At 44.4% G+C, this 22,792-nt stretch overlaps 1 protein-coding gene across 1 annotated transcript in view; it reads left to right on the plus strand.

Annotated features, from left to right (window-relative positions):
- Window positions 1–22,792, plus strand: part of ckap5 (cytoskeleton associated protein 5) — a gene marked incomplete at its 5' end in the record, with an annotated part of 35,727 nt that overhangs the window by 6,413 nt on the left and 6,522 nt on the right. The window contains 26 exon segments of the mRNA XM_080539938.1: window positions 376–534; window positions 733–834; window positions 1,335–1,445; window positions 1,636–1,728; window positions 2,078–2,263; window positions 2,988–3,082; window positions 3,507–3,690; window positions 3,846–3,994; window positions 4,239–4,413; window positions 5,199–5,312; window positions 5,791–5,919; window positions 9,110–9,304; window positions 9,821–9,953; window positions 10,811–10,896; window positions 12,026–12,151; window positions 13,220–13,369; window positions 15,225–15,428; window positions 16,147–16,282; window positions 17,105–17,239; window positions 17,242–17,288; window positions 17,844–18,022; window positions 19,671–19,844; window positions 20,345–20,465; window positions 20,940–21,119; window positions 21,472–21,659; window positions 22,539–22,617. Of these exon segments, the coding sequence (XP_080396064.1) occupies window positions 376–534; window positions 733–834; window positions 1,335–1,445; window positions 1,636–1,728; window positions 2,078–2,263; window positions 2,988–3,082; window positions 3,507–3,690; window positions 3,846–3,994; window positions 4,239–4,413; window positions 5,199–5,312; window positions 5,791–5,919; window positions 9,110–9,304; window positions 9,821–9,953; window positions 10,811–10,896; window positions 12,026–12,151; window positions 13,220–13,369; window positions 15,225–15,428; window positions 16,147–16,282; window positions 17,105–17,239; window positions 17,242–17,288; window positions 17,844–18,022; window positions 19,671–19,844; window positions 20,345–20,465; window positions 20,940–21,119; window positions 21,472–21,659; window positions 22,539–22,617 (3,630 nt within the window).

Consider the following 22,792-nt stretch of genomic DNA (forward strand, 5'->3'; position numbering starts at 1 on the left):
TCGCTAAGCCACGCCCCAAAATAGAAATTGTCCAATCATATCACAGCAAAAGTCACTACAGTCAGAAAACTCAGAAACTCACTATCTGATGGTGAAAAGCTTCTAGACTACCGTAAATATTTTTGTCATCTTTAAAAATTACTTGCTGTGGTAAATCAGAAATCAGAAATTTGCCAACTCCTGCCATTGTCAGTCATTGAATGTCATTCAGTCACAGTCAGTCAGTCACTGTCAGTGAAGCGTTGTTTGTTTGTCCGAGTTTTCAAAGGGGGCGTGGCTTAGTGATGGGTCCATTATTGGTCATGGGTGATCAGAGATTTCCGGCCACCAAGTGAAATTGCCTTCATTCATCTTCATTCTTTTTCAAACAAACAGATTAAAGAATGTGCTGATAAAGTGGAGCTACCGGGAAAGAAGGGAGGAGGAGGAGGTGGAGGGGCGGAGAAGAAGGAGAAACCTGCTGCCAAGGCACCTCCGCATGCAGAGCCTCCCCCCAAGGCCTCTGGACCTCCCAAGAAGGCGCCAGCGGCCAAGGTGCGCCTCGGACACACAGTCCAACACACCTGGGGCAAACACCTTAAAACACCTCAACTGTGCTTCATTTAATTTGTGGTTTCAGACCAATGGAATAGTCCCCAAAATGCTACCCCCCCCCCCCCCCCCAAGATCAATCTAGCACACGGCAAGCTTTTAAGAAACACATTTTTATATTTTGCGTTCATTTCTCTGCAGTCTGCTGGCCCTGCTAAGAAAGGGAAAGCTGCCTCTGCTCCCAGCGCTAAAGCGAAGAAAGCTCCAGACAGTTCCAAGGAATTTGTGGAGACTGAGCTATCGGTGAGTCGATCTGGGTTGCTGTGGGTAGAGTGTACCATTTAACCTTAGGTTGTACTGCATGTTATTCAATGTAAAACTGTTACTATTTTAGGTTAAACTTCAAGTTGTAGCTTTTTTGGGGGGACTGGCCTGAACTGGCCTGGGTAAAGCTATGTAGCTACAGCATGGATTAAGCTGTGGTTTCTCTTGGTAGTGTCTTCTGTTAACACATGATCAGACATGAGGGGTGATTTGACCTTTGTGAGTAAAGAAATGTGTTATATCTTTGCACTCGATCAAATTTCAGGACCCTCCTTTCATGACTTTTCCTAGATATGTGCGTTCTACCATTCAAAATCACATCAGGATAAGCTAGTATAAAGCTATTTTGCTGTTTTTCTGTGTAGGAAGCAGGCTAATTTACAAGCTAGCCAACTAGAACGGATGTTCTAGTGTTAAGCTGTGGTTTCTGTTCGTAGTGTCTTCTGCTAACCTCTGTGTTCCTCCTACCTGTTCGTCAGTCGGAGGCGTGTGAGGAGAAGTCTGCGGTCGTGCTCCCTGCCTCCTGTATGCAGCTGTTGGACAGTTCTAACTGGAAGGAGAGGCTGGCCAGCATGGAGGAGTTCCAGAAGGTATCTAGCTCCTAACTCTGTTCTGTGTGACCTGTCTGACCTACTCCGCATCACTTTACCTCACTCACATCTTTATCATGCTTTATACAGCATGTCCACAGTATGCATATGTGAATAAGGAATGCATGGTGACGATTCACAGATAGTATGTATGTTGACCTACTATGACCCTTGACCCTGTGTTCTTCAGGCTGTGGAGCTGATGGACAAGAGTGACATGCCCTGTCAGGCTCTGGTCAGGATGCTGGCCAAGAAACCTGGCTGGAAGGAGACCAACTTCCAGGTACGATTCAATGTCCCCTTCACATGAAGTTAAAACACTTAAACCAGTCACCACAACAAGACATTGTCAATACATCAAAACATTGATAGATGGAGACACATGGGTTGTGTCCAGCGAGGCAAGCAATGGACATATCGCTAAGCCACGCCCCCCTTTGAAAACTCGGACAAACAAACAACGCTTCACTGACAGTGACTGACTGACTGACCGTGACTGATGGACATTCAATGACTTACAATGGCGGGAGTTGGCAAATTTCTGATTTCTGATTTACCACAGCAAGCAATGAACATATATCATGAATATGCCAACACATGGATTATCCTCCTTCCCCCCCTGTGTGTTTTAGGTTATGCAGATGAAGATCCACATCGTGGGTCTGGTGGCCCAGAAGGGCAACTTCTCCAAGATGTCAGCGTCCGTGGTGCTGGAGGCCCTGGTGGATAAAGTGGGGGATGTGAAGTGTGGAGGCAAAGCCAAGGAGGCGCTGACGGCCATCGGAGAAGCCTGCTCCCTCCCCTGGACGGCCGAACAGGTCTCAGCTCAGTTTAATTGGCCAGACTTTATGTGTCCCTGAGGGGCCATAACTGTATCGTTGAGTATTAACTAAAAGCATGGACCTGCGGTATATCATTATAAACGGCGGCATTATTTTTTTATTAATCATCTTTATGTTTTCTTGTATTACTGCGGTACCTAGTGTCAGCATCTTTAACTTCAACCTTTATATAGCTCACTAAGTTTTCATAAATGCATACCACAACGTTCTTACCACATCATAAATCAAACATCAAGGGTGTATATCGATGTGGTATATTTTCATACACTGCAGTTCTTCTTGACAGGTTGTTTATACAACAATGGGCAATGTATTATGAATGAATGATCTTTATTGACATTGTAACAGGTACAACAACATTTCAATGCAAGCCCTAGGTGCTAACAATCAACACAGTCCTAGATAATAAAAAACAAGAATGAGACATAAATAGGGGGAGATATAAATAGGGGGATAACTTGTGATCGGTAGGAATCTGAGAATGTATCTATTATGTAAACTTATATACTTCTATACACTATATGGCCTATTCACAGGGGGGTATATAGACACGGGGGAGTTGGCATGCAACTGTGTACTTTTTTTAAACATGTAAACATATGAACTAGTAACTTATATACAGTATATGAAAACCTAACACAAGAATGTAAAAAGAACGTAATTAGAGTGCAGTGGTTTACTGGTGGGTTTTGTACCACAGGTCGTCTCCATGGTTTTCGCCCAGAAGAATCCTAAGAATCAAGCAGAAACCCTCAACTGGTTGGCCAACGCCATGAAGGAGTTTGGATTTGCTGGGTACGTTTCTCTACCGTATCAATACCAATGTGAAAGTACTGAGGCCTGTCTGACTCCTTAGTGATTTTGGTTTTGTATTTCACTTAATGTTATTTATTTATTTTGTGTTGTTTCAGTGTTAAGAATGGAACATTATTAGTACTGTGGATACTGTAATTGATGTAGTAAATTGGTAATCCAAGTAATGGATTATGGATCCAAGTAATGGATTATATCATTTAAGTATTATTGTTCTCACTTGGAAGTGACGGATAGGGGTAGGACGTGATAAGCTTAGGCTTCATCCGACTCCCTTTCCAACAGTGATACCTGAACTTTTCGTTATTAGTTATTCGTTTAAAAAAAAAAAAAAAATGTTCGAAATAAAGATTCATTCATTCATTCAATGTTGTATTCTTCATCATCATCATCATCATCCCTCCAGCATCAATGTAAAGGGCTTCATCAACAACGTGAAGACGGCCCTGGGGGCGACCAACCCAGCCGTGAGGACAGCCGCCATCGCCCTCCTGGGGGTCATGTACCTGTACATGGGAGCTCCTCTACGCATGTTCTTCGAGGACGAGAAACCTGCCCTCCTGGCTCAGATAGACGCTGAGATTGAAAAGGTACCGTTTGACGAACATGATTCATGAAACGGAGGTTGATTTGAGGATGAATTTGACTTGAAATGTTGAGTTATCTTATTCGAGTTGATGGGGGAAAAAAAGAGCTGTTGGTAACCTATTCAATGTGACTGATCATGAGCTCTCGTTCCCCTCAGATGCAAGGCCAATCTCCTCCAGTTGCGTTCAGAGGAGCCAAGAAAGGAGGAGGAGCAGCAGAGGAGGAGGGAGAGGAAGCAGAGGAACAAGAGGAAGAGGGAGGAGGAGGACATGACGTCATGGATCTGCTTCCTAGAACTGACATCAGGTTAACTGAAATCAACGTTTACTATTTGCATCCAAAACGTCCATGTAATGTTCTTCATGCAACCGTTTTTGTATACTTTCATTATACATGTGTATATATAATCCGATATAAGTACATCACCACATAACAATGAAACAGAAACTCTCACATTGTCACTCAGCCAATGTCACAGATCTGTCAATGTTTTTTAGTTTTTCTGTCCATTTCAAGTCATTGATTTTTTTAATTTATTTTTTATTTGCAGTGATAAGATCACGTCTGACATGGTGTCTAAGATCGGGGATAAGAACTGGAAGATCCGTAAGGAGGGTCTGGATGAGGTGGTGGCGGTGATCTCGGAGGCCAAGTTCATCAAGCCCAACATAGGAGAGCTGACCATGGCTCTGAAGGGACGCCTCAACGACTCCAACAAGATCCTGGTGAGAAGCCGTCTTCTCTGACGCCCTCCCCCCTGACCTGAGAGCCGCTCCCTCAGAACTAATTTTTAAACGGCAGTTAAAGACTGTTCAGGCAGGCCGTTAGTCACCCGTGGCCATCTTATGTTCCTGTTTATGTTCTGTTTATGTTGTCCCTTTGGGGTGTTCCTTCCTCCGTTTTTGTTTTTAATCTCTTTTGAAGATGTTTGATTGCACTTTTCTTTTCACCCATTTGATCCCTTATTTTTGATGTAAAGCACCCTGTGTGTCCGTGCTGTGAAGGGCGCTATAGAAATAAAGTTTTACTTACTTACTTACTTAGACATGCAGATCTCAAGCAACGTGAAAAGTGCAACTGAAACCGCTTGATAATCTTGGAATGTTTAAAGTATTTAGTTCTATTTTGAACATAAGGCTTTAGTTCATACACTTTGCGAGCACTCCAGGAATGATGGGACAGGCCTAAGCCATGTTTTCTTTTAGCCCCAAAAGCCTGTCTTTCTGTGTCCTGTTGATATTGTTGTACACCTGTTGTCTGTTACTTGTTCTTATTTTCACCTATTTTCACAATAGTTTGCCTATTTTAACCTGCTATGACTTTCGCTCTTTTATTATGTTTTATCATGTTCTTCTTTATTATCTCTATATGTAAAGCACCTTGTGACCCTTGGTCTGGGATAGGTGCTATGCAAATAAATGTTACTTACTTACTTACTTCTTTTGAGGCTTATTATCAGTACAAACATGAGCTGTGAGGTATTTTACAGCAAAGTATGTGTGTCCTCCAGGTCCAGCAGACACTGAACATTCTTCAACAAATCGCCACGGCCATGGGCCCGGCTCTGAAACAGCACGTCAAGCACCTGGGCATCCCCATCATCACTGTCCTGGGAGACAGCAAGGTACTGCCAACTATCTACATACACAGTCATGTTTATAGTGATTTAGTGTTTTAACAGGGGTGCAAACTTGTCACCTTTAGCCGTTTTCACCTCCAAAATAGGTCAACAATTTTCATAAATGTTCTTTGTTTTCAGGCAAAAATATATGTGAAAAAGAATATGTTGAAGAATATATTCAAGGCAGGACTAAAAACCCTTCTTTTTAATATGGCTATTCTTTAAAAGACTAAATAATTAAATTAGGATTATATAATGATTGGAGCACTTTGAGCTGCAACGTTTGCAGGAAAAGCGCTATACAAATAAATAGTTATTATTATTATTCTAACATCGGGATGTGCCCAAGCAGTGTTCTCAAACAGGTGGCATACTGACCTCCACTGTCTACATACATACACACAACAGTACATGTTCTCAGTCTCTGTGTTCAGTGAATGGTGTTGTTGACCTTGCCTCCCCCCCCATCTCTCTCCTGTAGACCAATGTCCGTGCTCTTGCCATGACAACGCTGCAGCTGTGGGTGGAGCAGACTGGGATGAAGGAGTGGCTAGAGGGAGAGGACATGGCTGACGAGCTGAAGAGGGAGAACCCCTTCCTCAGACAAGAGGTGTGAGACCAACCCATCATCATCATCATCATCATCCATTTGTGTTTACGTTTTTGGCATTTAGCCGATGCCTTATTCCAAAGCGACTTACAATCGATACATTTGACTAGGCCAAGTGAATCATCAATTCACCAGTCGTAGAAGGAAGAGTAATCTAGCTCAGGCCCGGGGCCATTGGCAGTTGTCGTGATAGAAGAAGAAAGAACGTTTTTTATTTTTTATTTTATTTTATTTTAGACACTGGAGAAACGGTACAAGGGGGCAGTAAGTCTTAGGAGACACGGTATAGGGGAAAAGCAGGTGTCAGGAGACGCAGCGCTGGGGGGTAGTAGATGTCTCAGGAGACGCAGCGCTGGGGGGTAGTAGATGTCTCAGGAGGAGCAGTTAAGGTGTAACCTGAAGAGATGGGTCTTCAGTCTCCGACGGAAGATGGGTAGTGACTCTGCAGTTCTGACAGCCGTGGGAAGCTCATTCCACCAGTGGGGAGCGGGGAGTCACCCATCCCCTCCTTCCCTTTAGAATCACTATTAGAAAAGGAGAACACGACACTGTTTAAAAGGGAACTTCTTCTATAAAGGTACAGACTTCCCCTTAGGACTGGGTTATATGCAGGGGTGCACATAACTTTTTGGGGCCAGTGCTCAGAGGAGCACCTAGGGATGCTGCTTGGTGCTCCCCGAGCTCGCGAGTCACGACCCGTCCCACAGGATGGATAAAAAAGGGATACATGGATAACTTATATTAGCAAAACGACATTTATTCATAAATAAAGATGAACGAACAAATGATTGTGTGCAAAACAAAAGAAACAAATGCAAAATCAAATGACTGCTCTTTAAGCATGAAAGTCTGTCAGACTCCTTTAAACACAATGAAATCAACTGACATCTCTTTAAGCACTAACTGAATGTCTGTTCTTTAAACACAATGAAATCAACTGACATCTCTTTAAGCACTGCTCTGTTCTGTAAACACTGAAATCAACTTTTCAACAAAAAGTTACAGCCTAAGCATTTATTTATGCTACAAGCTTAATCATCATCATCACTGCTCTCTTGACTGCTGTAAGTTATCACTGTCCTCAATTTCAACCATGGTAGAGGATGTTGTAGGCTATCACTTTAAATAGCTCATTATTTTGATTGTGCAACAAAGTCTTCTTTTTTTCTAATAGAATTCCCAACCATATTCCCTGGGTCAGGGGTCTAGGTGCGATAATCAAGCTGTAAAACAAACGTCTGAACGTTTGAAAGCTTCAGAGAAAAGAAACGTGAAGTTCCTTGGTGTTGTTTTTCCTTTTAGCGACGAGTCGTTCGGGACCGAATTGTCACGTGTCGGCGTGATAACCGTGCGATACGCGATAGGCGGAATGAAAGTACAAGTTACGATACTTTCCGAATGTTTTCGTGAGGGGAGTCGCCGTGGTCGTTGTGATGGCGTTACGGGGCTTGCAGTGATGCAGCAGTCAGCAGTCAGCAGGTGGATTTTGAGGAAGTAAATTCCTCTCCCAGCGCTCCCAGCTGTTGGTGCGCAAGAGCGCGTTCATGCCGCTGATCTTCCGCGCAGCCTGCATTTTGGCGACGCATGCGCACTGGCGCACCAGTTATGTGCACCCCTGGTTATATGGCCTAAATATCATATCATGGTATTTAGCGCACTTTTGCCTTTTTTATTTTTGGTTTCCTAATAGTAAGTTCTAAATATGTGTATATATGCATGAATTACCTCTGCTCAATTCATAGCTCACTTTAAAACATTCGCCTACCACCAAGATATAGGGGATGTACCTAAGCTGGTATAAAATTGTACCTCTTTGAAGTGTTGTTGTGAATATTCAGACAGTCACATGTGTGATAGTCCTATGCACATGAAGTCTGTTCACCATTCAGAGTAGAGGCTGGCATGGGTAGAAACAATCGTTTGTGTGTATGAAAGCCTTTTCATTTAGTAGTTGAGGGCTAACATATGCATGTTGTTAGTGTGTTGTATATTCACGTTGAACTTGTGAATTCAACTGTTGGCCGCACAATCTGCACGTGTTACAAGCAGAGAAGCACAACCGGTGTTGAAGGTAGTCGGAATTCCATAACAAATGTGTGGTGGCCTGGGAAAACCCGTCGGATGTCGCTGGCGTTCGTTTGTGGCAAAGAGCAAAAATAGATGGAAATCGCGATATTGATATTATGTAGTATTCTAGTACTTTGAACTCCATACTACATTATGGTGAATAAACATTTTAAGAAAACAAAAGAGAAAGTACTTATTTTTATGTTTTTGTGGTGGGTAGTTTGCTAGTGAAACAACGTCACGTTGAACATGTCTCATTCTCAGTTAAGCAACACACGCACACATGAGCGAAAGGAGAGACGATACTTCCACCTGTGTTATTGCCAGTTTACTGATGCTCACAATAAGCATAAAGTAATAAAATCTTAACCAGAAGACACACAAATGGATCTGTCCCTCGCATACCGAAGAGGCGAGCAGACTACCACCGCATCACAAGCAGACAAACGAGACCGGCCGATCTGCATAGGCTCCTCCCCCGACCCGGAGGAGAAAGGGGAGGATTTCTCCCCTTTCACTTTTTTGACATGATACATTAAAATGCTCATAACTTTTTAAAATAAAGGGCTATTTCAGTCATTCAACCAGTTATGAATAGCTGAGAACTTCTACGGTAATTTATGGAAATAAAAAAAAATAAAAAAGTCAAAATGCCACCATGTGAAGGGTTTTCCCAGGCCACCACACAAATATATAAAAACAGTATACCTCCCAGCCCTGGTATATTTTCAGATATAGTGTTTCAAGACCTCCAGTGTCAGAAGTCCCTCTGCAAGTGACGGCTTGTGACGCTGCAGAAGGCCTAGTCTCAAAAATATGTGTATGAGTATTCTGTCCGGATAATCTGTCAATAGACTTTTTCCATGGGCCTTTGACTGTTGAACCTGTGTTCATTCTTGTGATTTATTTTGTGTTTTTTACTATGTTTTTAAGTTCTTATGTTTTTAGGCAGTTTTTTTACTCTGTAGCACTCAGATTATTTTGCATGAAAAGTGCAATGCAAATAAAATGCATTATTATTATTATGGGATATTGGTGGATTGGAAGGCAGAGAATTCTAAAGAAAACGATTGAAAAATGTCCTTCAAACTGCGCCAGTATAACTCCCGCCCTCCCCCTCCAGCTCCTGGGCTGGCTGGCAGAGAAGCTGCCTGGCATGCGGGCGGTGCCAGCGGACCTGATGCTGTGCGTGCCCCAGCTGTTCGCCTGCCTGGAGGACCGCAACGGAGACGTGAGGAAGAAGGCCCAGGAAGCCCTGCCCATGTTCATGATGCACCTGGGCTACGACAAGCTGACCAAGGCCACCACCAAACTCAAGGTGAGCCAACGACTTTGATGTCCAATCAAGTTATAATCAAATAATGTGCCCTGCAGAATGCGGTGGGCACCAGAAGGAGATTTGGATGATGGAGAACAGACAAGCTTCTCTGACGTGTATTAGACAGGGTTCCCACAGGTCCTTGAAATCCTTGAAAGTTTGTGAATTTGACAAAAAGAAATCAAGGTCTTAAAAGTTTTTGAAAATAGACATGGGTCATTGAAAGTGCTTGAATTCCCCTCTTTCTCTCTCTCTAAAAAAAAAAATATATATTCAAAAATGTTTTACTTAGCTCGTCAACTAGTTCTGTCTCAAACTATGCCGCTTGAATTTGAGGGAATTGAGTCTTGAAAGTCCTTGAAAGGGGCTTGAATTTGATGTTTCAGAAGGTGTGGGAACCCTGGTTAGAGAAATGAATCATATCTGCTCTGGTTATGGCGTATCTTAGCTGCAACGTTGCTGCATCCTTCCTAAAGCGACCCTGGTGTTACCCCCCCCCCCCCCCTCTCCTTGCAGCCTGCCTCCAAGGACCAGGTGGTTGCAGCGCTGGAGAAGGCGCGGACGGTGATGCCAGCCAAGCCTGCGGCTCCTGCCAAGGCTGGCGCATCCAAGGCCTCGGCCAGCGGACCCTCTGCAAAGGCTGCCCCAGGTAGGCTAGCTAGCTGGCCCTCCTGCTGTGAACCATGATATTACACTAATAATAATGCATTTTATTTATAGGCGCCTTTCAGAGCACTCAAGGACACCTTACAGAGCACAATTTAAAAAACAAGCAACCGGTTCAAACAGTGATTCAAACAAACAAGACAAAACAAAAAGACTTAACAACCATCAGTTAAAAAATACGGCAGTTTAAAAAGGTGGGTTTTCAGGCAGGATTTGAAGGTGGAAAGAGAATCAGAATACACTGCTGTATTACGTTATGCATGTAAAACATGGAGGAGTATGCAGAACAGAAAACATTCTCCTCTACCAAGCGCTTTTATACGTTAACCAGGTCACCTAACAACCACATCACTAGTCTTCCGCTGGGTTTCAACACAGTACAAGCTTTTGTTCGTTTTCACAAACAATGCGTCATTATTTCACCATGCAAATTCGCTCTGCGACTGTATAGTAGATTTCTGTAGCTGCCGTCCTTGTGGTCATGAGATGGATTATGTTCCATAAACGTTAGGTTATCTTTACAAGTTTAAGCCCCTCTGTCTGTCCGTCCTTAACACCAGAACAGCTGTGCCTTTTTACCTACTAAAAGAGCCAAACGACCATAGTATTTACAATGGGAAGCTGCTACTTTACACACAATGACCACTAGTTGGCCCACTTGTAAATTAGCCTGCTTCCTACACAGAAAAACGAGCAAAAAAGTCATGAAAGGAGGGTTCTGAAATTTGATCGAGTGCAAAGATATCACTTTTTTCTTTACTCACAGGGGTCAACAGCCTCTCATGGCTGTTCTAGTGTTAAACCTTGTACCCTCCTGACCGCTCTGTTCGTCTCCTGCAGCGGCTAAGGCTCAGCCTGTCAGTGACGACTACGACGAGCCCAAACCCGAGACTAAGAAAGTGAAAGGTGGACCACCAGCCAAAAAGGTATGTTTTTATATTATTTATCGCCCGATTGCTCTGTGGCTGGGTTAATACATTTATATTTTCATCATGGGTGACCATTGTGAGCCGTCGACACACTCAACCCTCAATGGCCCTATCGCTAAGCCCCGCTTTGAAAACTCGCACATTTCTGATTTACAAGTAATAGACATGTTTTTTAAAGATGACAAGAATATTTAGTCTAAAAGCTTTTCACCATCAGATATCAGCGAGTTGTTTGTCCGAGTTTTCTGCCTGTTGTGACTTTTGCTGTGATATGATTGGACAATTTCTATTTCGGGGCGTGGCTTAGCGATAGGTCCATTCACACTACAGAGCCCTACCGAGCTGAGCTCTACCAGCCTTGCCTGGCTACAGCGCTGTTTCAGTGACTATGGTGGACGTGGGTAGGACCCAGTACATTACGGTTCGGGTCCGCCCTGTACCGTGGCGTAAAGCCACTAAACTCCCATGATGCTCCGCATTTTCTCTTGGTGTGTTAAATGGATATTTTGTCCGTTTTACTAGACCCCCTCACAGGACACTGGTGGGAGCTTGGAGAAAGATACTAGTGTCAGTAATCCTAAAAGACCCGTTTCAAAGGGGAAACCTAACAGCCAGCAGGTACCTGAGGTTGAGAGAGAGCGACATGTGACGAATGACTAACTAACTCTGGGGTGGAGGTGCTGACAGTGGTGCTGTTGTTCCAGCATTGTTGCACGTGTGTTTGTTCTAAAACTCTGTGGGTCCATGTTGCATGTTGTTAAAGACACACACACACACACACACACTCAAACATGTCCACACACACACACACACACACACAGCTTACACACACAAAAACACTCAGACATGTCAACACACACTCAAACATGTCCACACACACACATACACACACTGTCTACTCACAAAAGCAAACTGTTTGAGCACACTAAACCCTTGAGTTATTCCGTGATGCATCCTTTTCATCTTGTAACCATGATGTTATTTCTGTGTTATCTCTCTTAACCTTCATCTCTCTCCTCCCTCCCTCCCTCGCTACCTACCTACCTACCTCCTTACCTCCCTGCCTACCTCCCTACCTACCCACCTCCCTCCTTCCCCACCTACCTCCCTACCTCCCTGTATGAAGGGTGCGGCTGGGAAGAAGGCCCCGGTGAAGGCCAACGCTAAGGAAGAGGAGGACCGGTCTGGTCCCATCTTCACCCTCGTGCCCAACGGCAAGGAGCAGAGGATCAAGGAGGAGAAGGGCTTGAAGGCATGCACCATCACAGTCTCATCTCCTAGCTTCTGATGTGTTCATTCTGTTAGCTTCTCAGTCCCGGATGAAAGAAGTTGAAGAGTATGAAAATAAAACGCAGAAGAGTAGAGGACGGGTCAAGCCTGAGACATACATTTATTCCCAGTGATTATAAGTTACCATTATGTTATATCTGACTCCAAAAGATATTCCATGGTTGGTGATGATTTTCTCATCCCTCATCGACATTAATGGTGAACTCTGTTTTAACAGATTTTTTCTTATCTAGCGCACAACATCACATTGATGCACATAGGAAGAATGAAAATTGAGTATCAACGAATGAATCAATTTAATAGGCTCAAAGAAACATCCATAAACAAACAAAAATCTATCCCATCCATTAACAAATCAAGGCTGGTGCCACAAAAATCTGTCTACAAAGTGGATACATGATTGTTTCCAGACAAGGTTTCAAAGCGATTCTCTTTGTTATTCAAGATGTGTATAATGACATGTGGAGTTGCTGAAAAGGATGTTTCTGACTGTCTGATTGCATTTGTATCAGGGTCTTTGTGGCATTTACATTTTTGGCATTTAGCAGACGCGTTATTCCAAAGCAACTTACAATCAATACATTTGACGAAGCAAGTGAATCATCAATCCACCAGTCGTAGCAGGAAGAGTAATCTAGCTCAGGCCAGGGGCCATTGGCAGTCGTCGTGATGGAAGGAAAAATAAAGATTTTTTTTATTTTGACAAAGGAGAAACAGTACAAGGGGGTAAGTAGACTCTTAGAAGACGCAGTATAGGGGGAAGCAGGTGTCTCAGGAGGCACAGTGCTGGGGGGTAGTAGATGTCTCAGGGGGAGCAGTTAAGGTGTAACCTGAAGAGATGGGTCTTCAGTCTCCCGTGGAATTTGGGCTGCCCAATATAAGACACTTTGTTTACTTAGCAAAATATGATTGCTGACCAATAAATTCAGAGCATGAAATATTTGTTGTTGATGAAATGCAAGGCAAGAAATAATTGCTGATGTTAAATGATAATCCAGATAATAACAATGCTAACTCTTGTGTGATGAAGGTGTTGAAGTGGAACTTCCAGACGCCTCGTGACGAGTTCGTAGAGCAGCTGAAGACCCAGATGTCCACCTGTCTGGCCAGGTGGCTGCAGGACGAACTCTTCCACTTTGACTTCCAACGCCAGGTCAAAGCTATCGGAGTCATGATCGAGGTAGGACTGATAGAGAGAACATCAATGAAACGTGTGGTGGGGGTCTAGCCTATATAGATAATGTGGGTGTGGCGGTCTGGAAGATTGTATGTCTGCTAGGGGTGCAACGGTTCTCGGTTTTTTTACGGACGGTAGGGTTTGCGTTCCACGGCTCAATTCACTAGTGAACCGTGACAGTTTCCGTTTTTTTTTTTTTTTTTACCTTTATTTTACCAGGAAGTCACATTGAGATTAAAACCTCTTTTACAAGAGAGACCTGGCCAAGACAGGGTCAAAATAGTAGCTTAAAAAAACAGTTCAGATAACAAGACAGGACATAAGACAGTGGCAACAATACAATAGACAAACAATGGTAGGGGTATTTACAAGGTGATTAAAACATTGAGAAGTCTAACCAAAGCAGGTACAGCGAGCGGTGACCACATCCTTTAATCTACGCTTGAAGATACTTATGGAAATAAGGGCCTCTAATTTAAAAGTAGTCTGTAGGTCATTCCAAGACCAAGGGCCATAATAAGACAAGCTTGCCCTTCCAACATTGTTCATGATAAGTGGCACCTTGTATTGTAGCCATCTACGAGACCTGAGACCCGAGCCACTCGGTATAGGGATGAACTTCAGGCCCAGATAATTCGGTAAGAAGCCAGAGATGATTTTAAACACAAGAGTGTACCAGTGTTGGAGCCTTCTGACAGAAAGAGATGGCCATCCAACCAGACTATACAGTGTACAGTGATGGGTCCTGAAGGCACTATTGGTGATGTATCTTAGAACCGAATGATACAGGGGGTCTAGCTTGGATAAAGTGGACAGAGAAGCAAACCTATATACTGTATCACCATAATCCAATTGTGAAAGGAAAAGGGCGGAGACAAGACGTTTTCTGGAAGCCAAGGAAAAGCAAGATTTAAATCTATACAGGAAGCCCACTGTACGCTTAAGCTTTATGGCGAGACGATCAATTTGGCCGCGTTCGTAAATTAGCTCTGAGAGCGCCGGAGCGTCCACGTGAATGCCTCGAACGCGGCCTTTGGTCAGAGGTCGAGTTGGTCTGGAACGTTTGTTTCTGAACCGAACCGTACCGAAAACCGTGACCCAAAATACCGAACCGTACCGAACCGTGGGCCAACTGAACCGTTGCACCCCTAATGTCTGCCTCCTGAATAATGCCCTATGTGTACTCTTTGACTCCTAGTAATAATGAGTGTACTAATCAGGGTTCCCTTGGGTCCTTGAAAGTTTGTGAATTTGAGAGAGAAAAATCAAGGTCTTAAAAGTTTTTATATAGACATGGGTCATTGAAAGTGCTTGAATTCCCCTCTCTCTCTCCCCCCCCCCAAAAAATATATATATTCAAAAATGTTTTACTTAGCTCGTCAACTAGTAAATAAGTCTCTGTATTGCTTAACTTTACACATATTTCACAATATATTGTTTTGCTGTGCTGTGGTAGAGAAGGCAAGAGACCATCTAGTGTTCACACATTCAAGCCTCTCTTTTTAATTGTTGTCTGTGAGCGGATAGTTCCTATCATATAAATTCTCATCTAGGTCTGTCTCAAACTATGCCGTGTTGGGTCCTTGAATTTGAGGGAATTGAGTCTTGAAAGTCCTTGAAAGGTGCTTGAATTGGATGTTTCAGAAGGTGTGGGAACCCTGGGCTTCTGTTTGGCTCTGTCCTGAAATACCTTCCAGACCCTAGACACCCTTAGGCCCTGTCCAGAAACCGCCCTGTCATGAAACTCCCCCTAGCCCCTGCCTATAGCCCTGTCCAGATACAACCCCTGCTTGAATTTGATGTTTCAGAAGGTGTCATAGTAATAATGAGTACTAATGTTGTGTTCCCCTCCTCCCAGCGTATGGAGGAGGAGAGCGACGCCACCATCAGCTGTCTGGACCTGCTCCTCAAGTGGTTCACGCTGCGCTTCTTTGACACCAACACCACCGTCCTGATGAAGGTCCTGGAGTACCTGAAGCTGCTGTTCACCATGCTGAGCAGGGAGAACTACCACCTCAACGAGTACGAGGCCTCCTCCTTCGTCCCCTACCTCATACTCAAGGTCAGTCCCCCCTCTGCCGACTATGTCATGCTGGGCCAACTGCCAAAATTCTCCATCCACCCCCCTCAAATCAACCTTAGCCTCTACCACTTCTCCCCCATGCACTTGGTGGAGGTCTGAGAGGATATGAAAGAAATGAACAACGGGGTGTCATTTCCACCTACACTATCCGAAGGCAAGATTATTATTATTATTATTATTAATCCTTTATTTAACCAAGGTAGTCATATTGAAACAGTAGCCTCTTTTTCAAATGAGCCCTGGCCAAGAAAAGCAGCACTTAATTAAAAAAGACAGTATACATACAGTATAAAAACATAAAATAACAACAAACAAGCAACAGAAACAGTGAGCAGACACAGGCTATAAAAGATAACCCTAAGCACATTTGCATATGATTCAAAGTCTCTAACAGTTTAAAGTCAGAGATTGGAATGAACATGTTACGTTTCAACTTTTTCTGAAGTACATTCCAAGTTGAAGGAGCATTGTAACAGAATGCAGTTTTACCTAATTCAGATCTGACATTTGGCACCACTTTGACCACTATTGCTTACACCTTTCCAATCTTCTCAGATCTATACAAGTACCTATGGGAAGGGGGGAGGGGGAGGGGGGCCACAGGGTTGATTCAAGGCGAGTATGGAAACCTTCTCTGGAGATTCAGTCTGAAGCCTGCAGCTATTCTAAAAGTATTTTCTTTTCCCCCCATCGTCAGGTGGGGGAGTCAAAGGACGTGGTTCGCAAAGACGTGCGAGCCATCCTGACCATGCTGTGTAAGGTCTACCCTGCTAGCAAGGTCTTCCCCTTCATCATGGACGGGACCAAGTCTAAGAACTCCAAACAGAGAGCTGGTAAGAGAGGGGCTTGTGGAGTCTTCAATCAATCAATCAATCAAATGTATTTATATAGCACATTTAAACATGACACTTGTCAACCAAAGTGCTTTACAGTAAAAGTACACCTAAAGTGTAAATAAACAACCAACAGGAGGAACAGAACAACACGTCAAAACAAACAAGGCTAGAGTCAGAGTTAGTCAGGGAGTACGTGAGTTTTGAGATTTAAAGGACTCGATGGAAGGAGCAAATTTGATGGACATGGGGATGCTGTTCCAGAGGTCAGGGGCTGCGACAGCAAGCAGCTATTGAGCCCCCTTCAAGGACTCGAGGGCTCGATAGCCGCATTCTGACAGCGTCGCCAGTGTGTGCCAAGGCTTACTGGCGGGTCAGTGCTGGCCGGTGCTGTTTGATTTTGTAGTCGCAGCAAGATAACTTGGATTATGCTGCAGCTTGCCACCCACCAAGTTCACTAGCCAACTAAAGCACTTGGATGATGAGAATATCCCGCCCTCGCTATAAACCCCTAGCCTCGTTTGGCCTCATCATCATGACCAAGGGGAAAGAGGAAGCTAAAAGCCCAACAAAAAAAAATTTAAGCACCGAATAGGTAAGCCCTATTGAAGTCTGGGATTAACTGTAGAAAAGTAATTTGCCTTGGCGCGCACTGGCACACAGCCTAACCTCTGCTGTGGAAAACCTGGTTTCTGATTCAGATGATGTAGGTTCTGTTTCTAATACGTAGAATATGACCTCCATTGCTGTCCTTATTTGTTAAAAACCCTTATTACCTTACTTAGATTTCACCAAGTCTTGTCTTTTTTATTTTTCCCCCAGAATGCCTTGAGGAGCTGGGCTGTCTGATTGAGAACTACGGGATGAACGTGTGTCAGCCAACACCTGCCAAGTCCCTGAAAGAGATCGCCGTTCACATCGGCGACAGGGACACGTCGGTCCGCAACGCCGCTCTCAACCCGTCTACAACGTCTGCGGAGAGCAAGTCTACAAAATGATTGGCAACGTAAGACGCTAACAGTTTGTGACTGTTTGAAGTGAAAAATTCATTGAGAATGTTTTCATGCAAAAGAAAAGATTGGGGGGGGGGGGGGGGAAGAAAAAAAGAAATAAAAAGAAAAAAGGAACTTGGGTAGAATTTAAGAAAAAAGACTACCGATACAATTCAATTCAACTTTATTCGCCATGTGCAGTGCACTAGGAACATGACTTGGTATTCTCCATGCTGAACAAGCTACAGTACATACCACAACAAGACAACAACACAACAATACTCAAGACAATATATATAGTACCAATATGAGTGAATAAATATACTGTACAATTTAGTGCAAAAACATGTAAAGTGCAAGGTGCAATGATCGGGCGTTATTGAGGAGGGCTATGGCTTTGGGGAAGAAACTGTTCAATACAAGTGTTGTTTTTGACCTGGTGGCCCTGTACCGCTGTCCAGAAGGGAGGAATTCAAACAAGCCGTGAGCTGGATGTGAGGGGCCAGCCACAGTCTTGCGTACTCTCTTCAATGATCTGGAGCTCTGTAACAACACTGTGTCATCCACAGCTGTCAGAGAAGGAGATGAGCATGCTGGAGGAGAGGGTCAAACGCGCGGCTAAGAAGACCGTGGCGCCGCCGGCCAAGCAGGCGGCGGAGCGACCCCAGAGGGAACACCCCACCAACAACGCCACGTTCATGCGCAAGCCGGCCGCCGCCCCACAGGAGGAGGTGCCCAACAAGCTCAAGTATGTGGCCCCTGCTGGGGAGGGAGGAGTCACGGTCAGGTCCACACGTACCGTCCAAACCCAGAACCCAGTTACTCCCTACCTTTCCAACTAACCAAAGCATCAACAATGAAAGCATGCCTCGTCTTTCCACTGCTAGGGATCGGTCGGGTCCTAAGTACTAACCCAAAACCCAGTTACTACCAACCTGTCCTAACTACCAAATCGTGTCTGTCATTCAGTATTCATAGGCAGATCCCCAAGGACTCCCTTTTCACCATCAAAGCATGCCTATTGTTTCATAACCCTAAGAAGATCCAAAATGCTACCTTTATAACAACCACAGCATGCCTTTCTTTCTACTGATCGACCTGTGGGAGCCAGTTCTCTGGACACAGATATGGCCATGTACTGCTTAAAAGCGTCATCAATGGAAATTCTCCCCTTTTCATTTATTTTTAAGCCATAGGCTAAATCTGTGTCTAGAAAACTGTTCCGTGGAATTTCTTCTTCTTCATTCTGACTAGCCATCATCAATACAAGAATTTGCCAGCATGTTAACATTCATGGCAAATAGATTTAGTCCATTTCTACTTTCCTGCAACCCTTCCTTGAAAATCTCTCTCTTACCCTTTTCACACTACTGAGCTGAGCTGTGCCGAGCTGAGCTGCACCGCATTGGCCTGGTTAATCATCCGGCATAGGTACTGGAGCTATGCTGGAAAAGGACAATGTGAAATTAGATACCTGAGCCAGCACAGCACAGCAAAACTAGTAGGAAAATGGTATTCAATCCTCCAATGTCAATCCAAGTATTCTTCTTCTTCTTCTTCTTCTTCTTCTTCTTCTTCTCTTCCTCCTGTCCTAACCTCTCTCATTGCATGTGGTGTCTCTTAATCCTGCTCCTCTCTCCTTTATAATTCCTCTCTTATCGCTGCTCTCCCTGGAAACAGAATTATGTATCGCACGTATAGGATGTGAGTACTGCCGTTTCCCCCCCCCCTGTGTGTCCTCCCTCTGAAGCACTCGTAGTGAGGATTAGAATCTCCTAAACACTCACCAGTACTCTAGTAGTACTCACCAGTACTCTAAAACCAGTGGTTCTCAAACGTTCTGGCTGATTCTGGCTCCCCGTTTTTTTTACATTTGGGTCAGAGCTCGAAAATCTTTCGGCGTTGCGTTTTTTGATGTTCTGTGACTGAACCGTGAGTTCAACCAATCGGACTTTGTAAAACACTGGGAGCCTACTAAAGGTAAATAACCAGTTCACTGCATTTTCCTAGATGTCAGTCATGTTCTGATTCATTTTAATTCAGTCTGATATTTTCCGATTTTCCTCTCTGCTCCTCTTGCCCCCTTGGCGCTTGCTTACCACAGTTTGAGAACCACTGCTCTAAACTAAACAAAAAATAGTTTGTTGTCTACTCCCCCCCCCTCCCCCCCCTCATTAATGCGTGTTGATGTGTAACGTAGATGGATGTACTGCTGTCTGCCTCAGCTGGATATAGATTGAAGAGAAGACAGAGAAGAGATAGAAGACATATACAAGACGATTGATGTGATATTCATGTTGCTCTTCCTGTCTGTGTTGTTCATGTTGCTCTTCCTGTCTGTGTTGATCATGTTCTAAGTGTATTCTCCTGCCCCCCCCCTCCCCTCCCACCACCAGCCAAGCCAGAGCCCAAAACGCCCACGCAGAGCAGTCGCATCCCTCCATCCCCAAGGAGTTTCAGCTGGACCTGGACATGATCGAGAACGACCACACGAGGGTGATGGAGCTGCCCGACCTGGTGCAGCACAAACTGGACGAGCTGCTGGAGCCCATCATGATCCCAGAGCCCAAGTGAGTGTGTTGCTATTCTTGTGGGGAGATGTGTGTGTGTGTGTGTGTGTGTGTGTGTGTGTGTGTGTGTGTGTGTGTTGCTATTCTTGTGGGGAAATGTGTGTGTGTGTGTGTGTGTTGCTATTATTGTGGGGAGATGTGTGTGTGTTGCTATTCTTGTGGGGAAGTGTGTGTGTGCTGCTATTATTGTGGGGTACTGTTCAGATAACGTTTTCAGATTCAGATAACGTTTATTGCCATTATGCTTGACACATATAGGAATTTGTTTTGGCATTACTGTGTGTGTGTGTGTGTGTGTGTGCTGCTATTCTTGTGGGGAAGTGTGTGTGTGTGTGTGTGTGTGTGTGCTGCTATTCTTGTGGGGAAGTGTGTGTGTGCTGCTATTCTTGTGGGGAAGTGTGTGTGAGAGAGAAACACCTACAGTTGTGTGGTAGTACGCCAGGTGGTGGTGCGTGTCCGGTTGTCCTCTAAGGAGTGTGTCTGTCTGCTCCTGTCCACAGGATCCGCTCCGTGTCGCCCCACTATGACGACCTCCACAACAGCACCGCCTCCACCATCAACTTTGTCATCTCCCAGGTGGCCAGCGGGGACATCAACACCAGCATCCAGGCCCTGGCACAGGTAGAGCACTGCGCCGTGCGATAATCAGGCTTTTATTCCACCTCCAAGTGACAGCCGTTGCATAATACAGATTCATCAGATCGATATACGTACATTTCTCAACAGAAAATATATGAGCATTTTTTCCCAAGTCGTATCCATGTGTTGACTTGAACGATAACTACACTGTTGCCGCTGTTTTGTAGTTCTTTCCACCTCTGTTTGTAGTTCTTTCAACCTCTGTAGGTCTTTCATCTCTGTTTGTAGTTCTTTCACCTCTGTAGACGTACTCTGTTTCCCATGCTCACCCCCTTCTCCCTCCTCCCTTCAGATTGATGAGGTGCTGAGGCAGGAGGTGTTTGTAGTTCTTTCAACCTCTGTTTGTAGTTCTTTCAACCTCTGTTTGTAGTTCTTTCAACCTCTGTTCGTAGTTCTTTCACCTCTGTAAACATACTCTGTTTCCCATGCTCACCTCCTCCCCCCCCCCCCCTTCAGATTGACGAGGTGCTGAGGCAGGAGGATAAGGCGGAGGCCATGTCGGGTCACATCGACCAGTTCCTCATCGCCACCTTCATGCAGCTGCGCCTCATCTACAACACACACATGGCCGACGACCGGCTGGACAAGAGGGACATCTTCAAACTCTACAGCTGCATCATAGGCAACATGCTATCTGTGAGCATATTTTTTTAATATGTTTTTTTATTGGAGAATAAGGAGCATAAAAGTCAGGTATAAGAATATACAACATGTCAAATACAAGTTATACAATTGACTTCAAAATAAGTAAATAAACACCGTTTTTTTTCTTTACTTTATCCCCCATTTGGTGTTCGAACAGAGAACTAGAACACTTTTTAAAAATTATTATTATTTTACCCCCACCATTTATTTATGGTTAAATCATAACTCGAGATCCGCTCGCGTATCGCGAATCATCGTGCACATTTCCCCGGGGGGGAGGGGGTTGTAGTTTCATTGATCATGAACATTGTTTAGCAAGTGCTATCTGTCTTCTCCCTCCTAGCTGTTCTCCATGGAGAGTCTGGCGCGGGAGGCGTCCATGGGGGTGCTGAAGGACCTGATGCACGGCCTCATCACCCTGATGCTGGACGCCCGGGTGGAGGACATCGAGGACGGCCAGCAGCTGATCCGCTCAGTCAACCTGCTGGTGGTCCGGGTGCTGGAGAGGTCCGACCAGACCAACATCCTCAGGTCTGACTCTCTATGTCACGTGCAACACTTGTGTAATACTTGAGGTTGTGCTGGTGGTTAGACCCCAGCTATATATCATGGCTATTTAAGGACTGCATGGGTTGACTACTAGTTAAGGGTTTGAAGTCTAGTTAAGGGTGTGAAGACTAGTTAAGGGTATGAAGACTAGTTAAGGGTATGACGACTAGTTATGGGTACGAAGACTAGTTAAGGGTATGAAGACTAGTTAAGGGTATGAAGACTAGTTAAGGGTATGAAGACTAGTTAAGGGTATGAAGACTAGTTATGGGTATGAAGACTAGTTAAGGGTATGGCGACTAGTTATGGGTATGAAGACTAGTTAAGGGTATGAAGACTAGTTAAGGGTGTGAAGACTAGTTAAGGGTATGAAGACTAGTTATGGGTATGAAGACTAGTTAAGGGTATGAAGACTAGTTAAGGGTATGGCGACTAGTTATGGGTATGAAGACTAGTTAAGGGTATGAAGACTAGTTAAGGGTATGAAGACTAGTTAAGGGTATGAAGACTAGTTAAGGGTATGAAGACTAGTTAAGGGTATGAAGACTAGTTAAGGGTGTGAAGACTAGTTAAGGGTATGAAGACTAGTTAAGGGTATGAAGACTAGTTAAGGGTGTGAAGACTAGTTAAGGGTATGGAGACTAGTTAAGGGTTGTGCTGGTGGGCAACTGCAATAGAATATAAATAGCAAAATAATCTACTTGGTCGATGATCATCCAAGTACTGGTTAGAGTGCACCTTGTCAAAGCAGCTACTTCCACTGTATGTCGTGTTCATATATTAATGTACAGTATATTGATGGAGTGTGTTGTATGCCTGCTGACTGGTCCATATCCCCCCCCCACCCCCTCGTCTCTCCAGTGCTCTTCTGGTGTTGCTGCAGGACAGCCTCGTCACCACCTCCCACGGGTCTCCCATGTTCTCTGAGCTGGTCATGAAGGTAAGTCAGACATCATTGTCCGTCTGTCTGTCTGTCTGTCCGTCTGTCTGTCTGTCTGTCTGTTCTGTCTGTCTGTCCGTCTGTCCGTCCGTCTTTGTGCTGTGTAATGTAGTCTTTGCACATACCTCATTCTCTGAGCTTATTGTGCAATATGACAACCCTAGTTGACTATCTG

Source organism: Nansenia antarctica (assembly GCF_963989245.1).
Source record: "Nansenia antarctica genome assembly, chromosome: 9".
Classification (NCBI taxonomy): Eukaryota; Metazoa; Chordata; class Actinopteri; order Argentiniformes; family Microstomatidae; genus Nansenia; species Nansenia antarctica.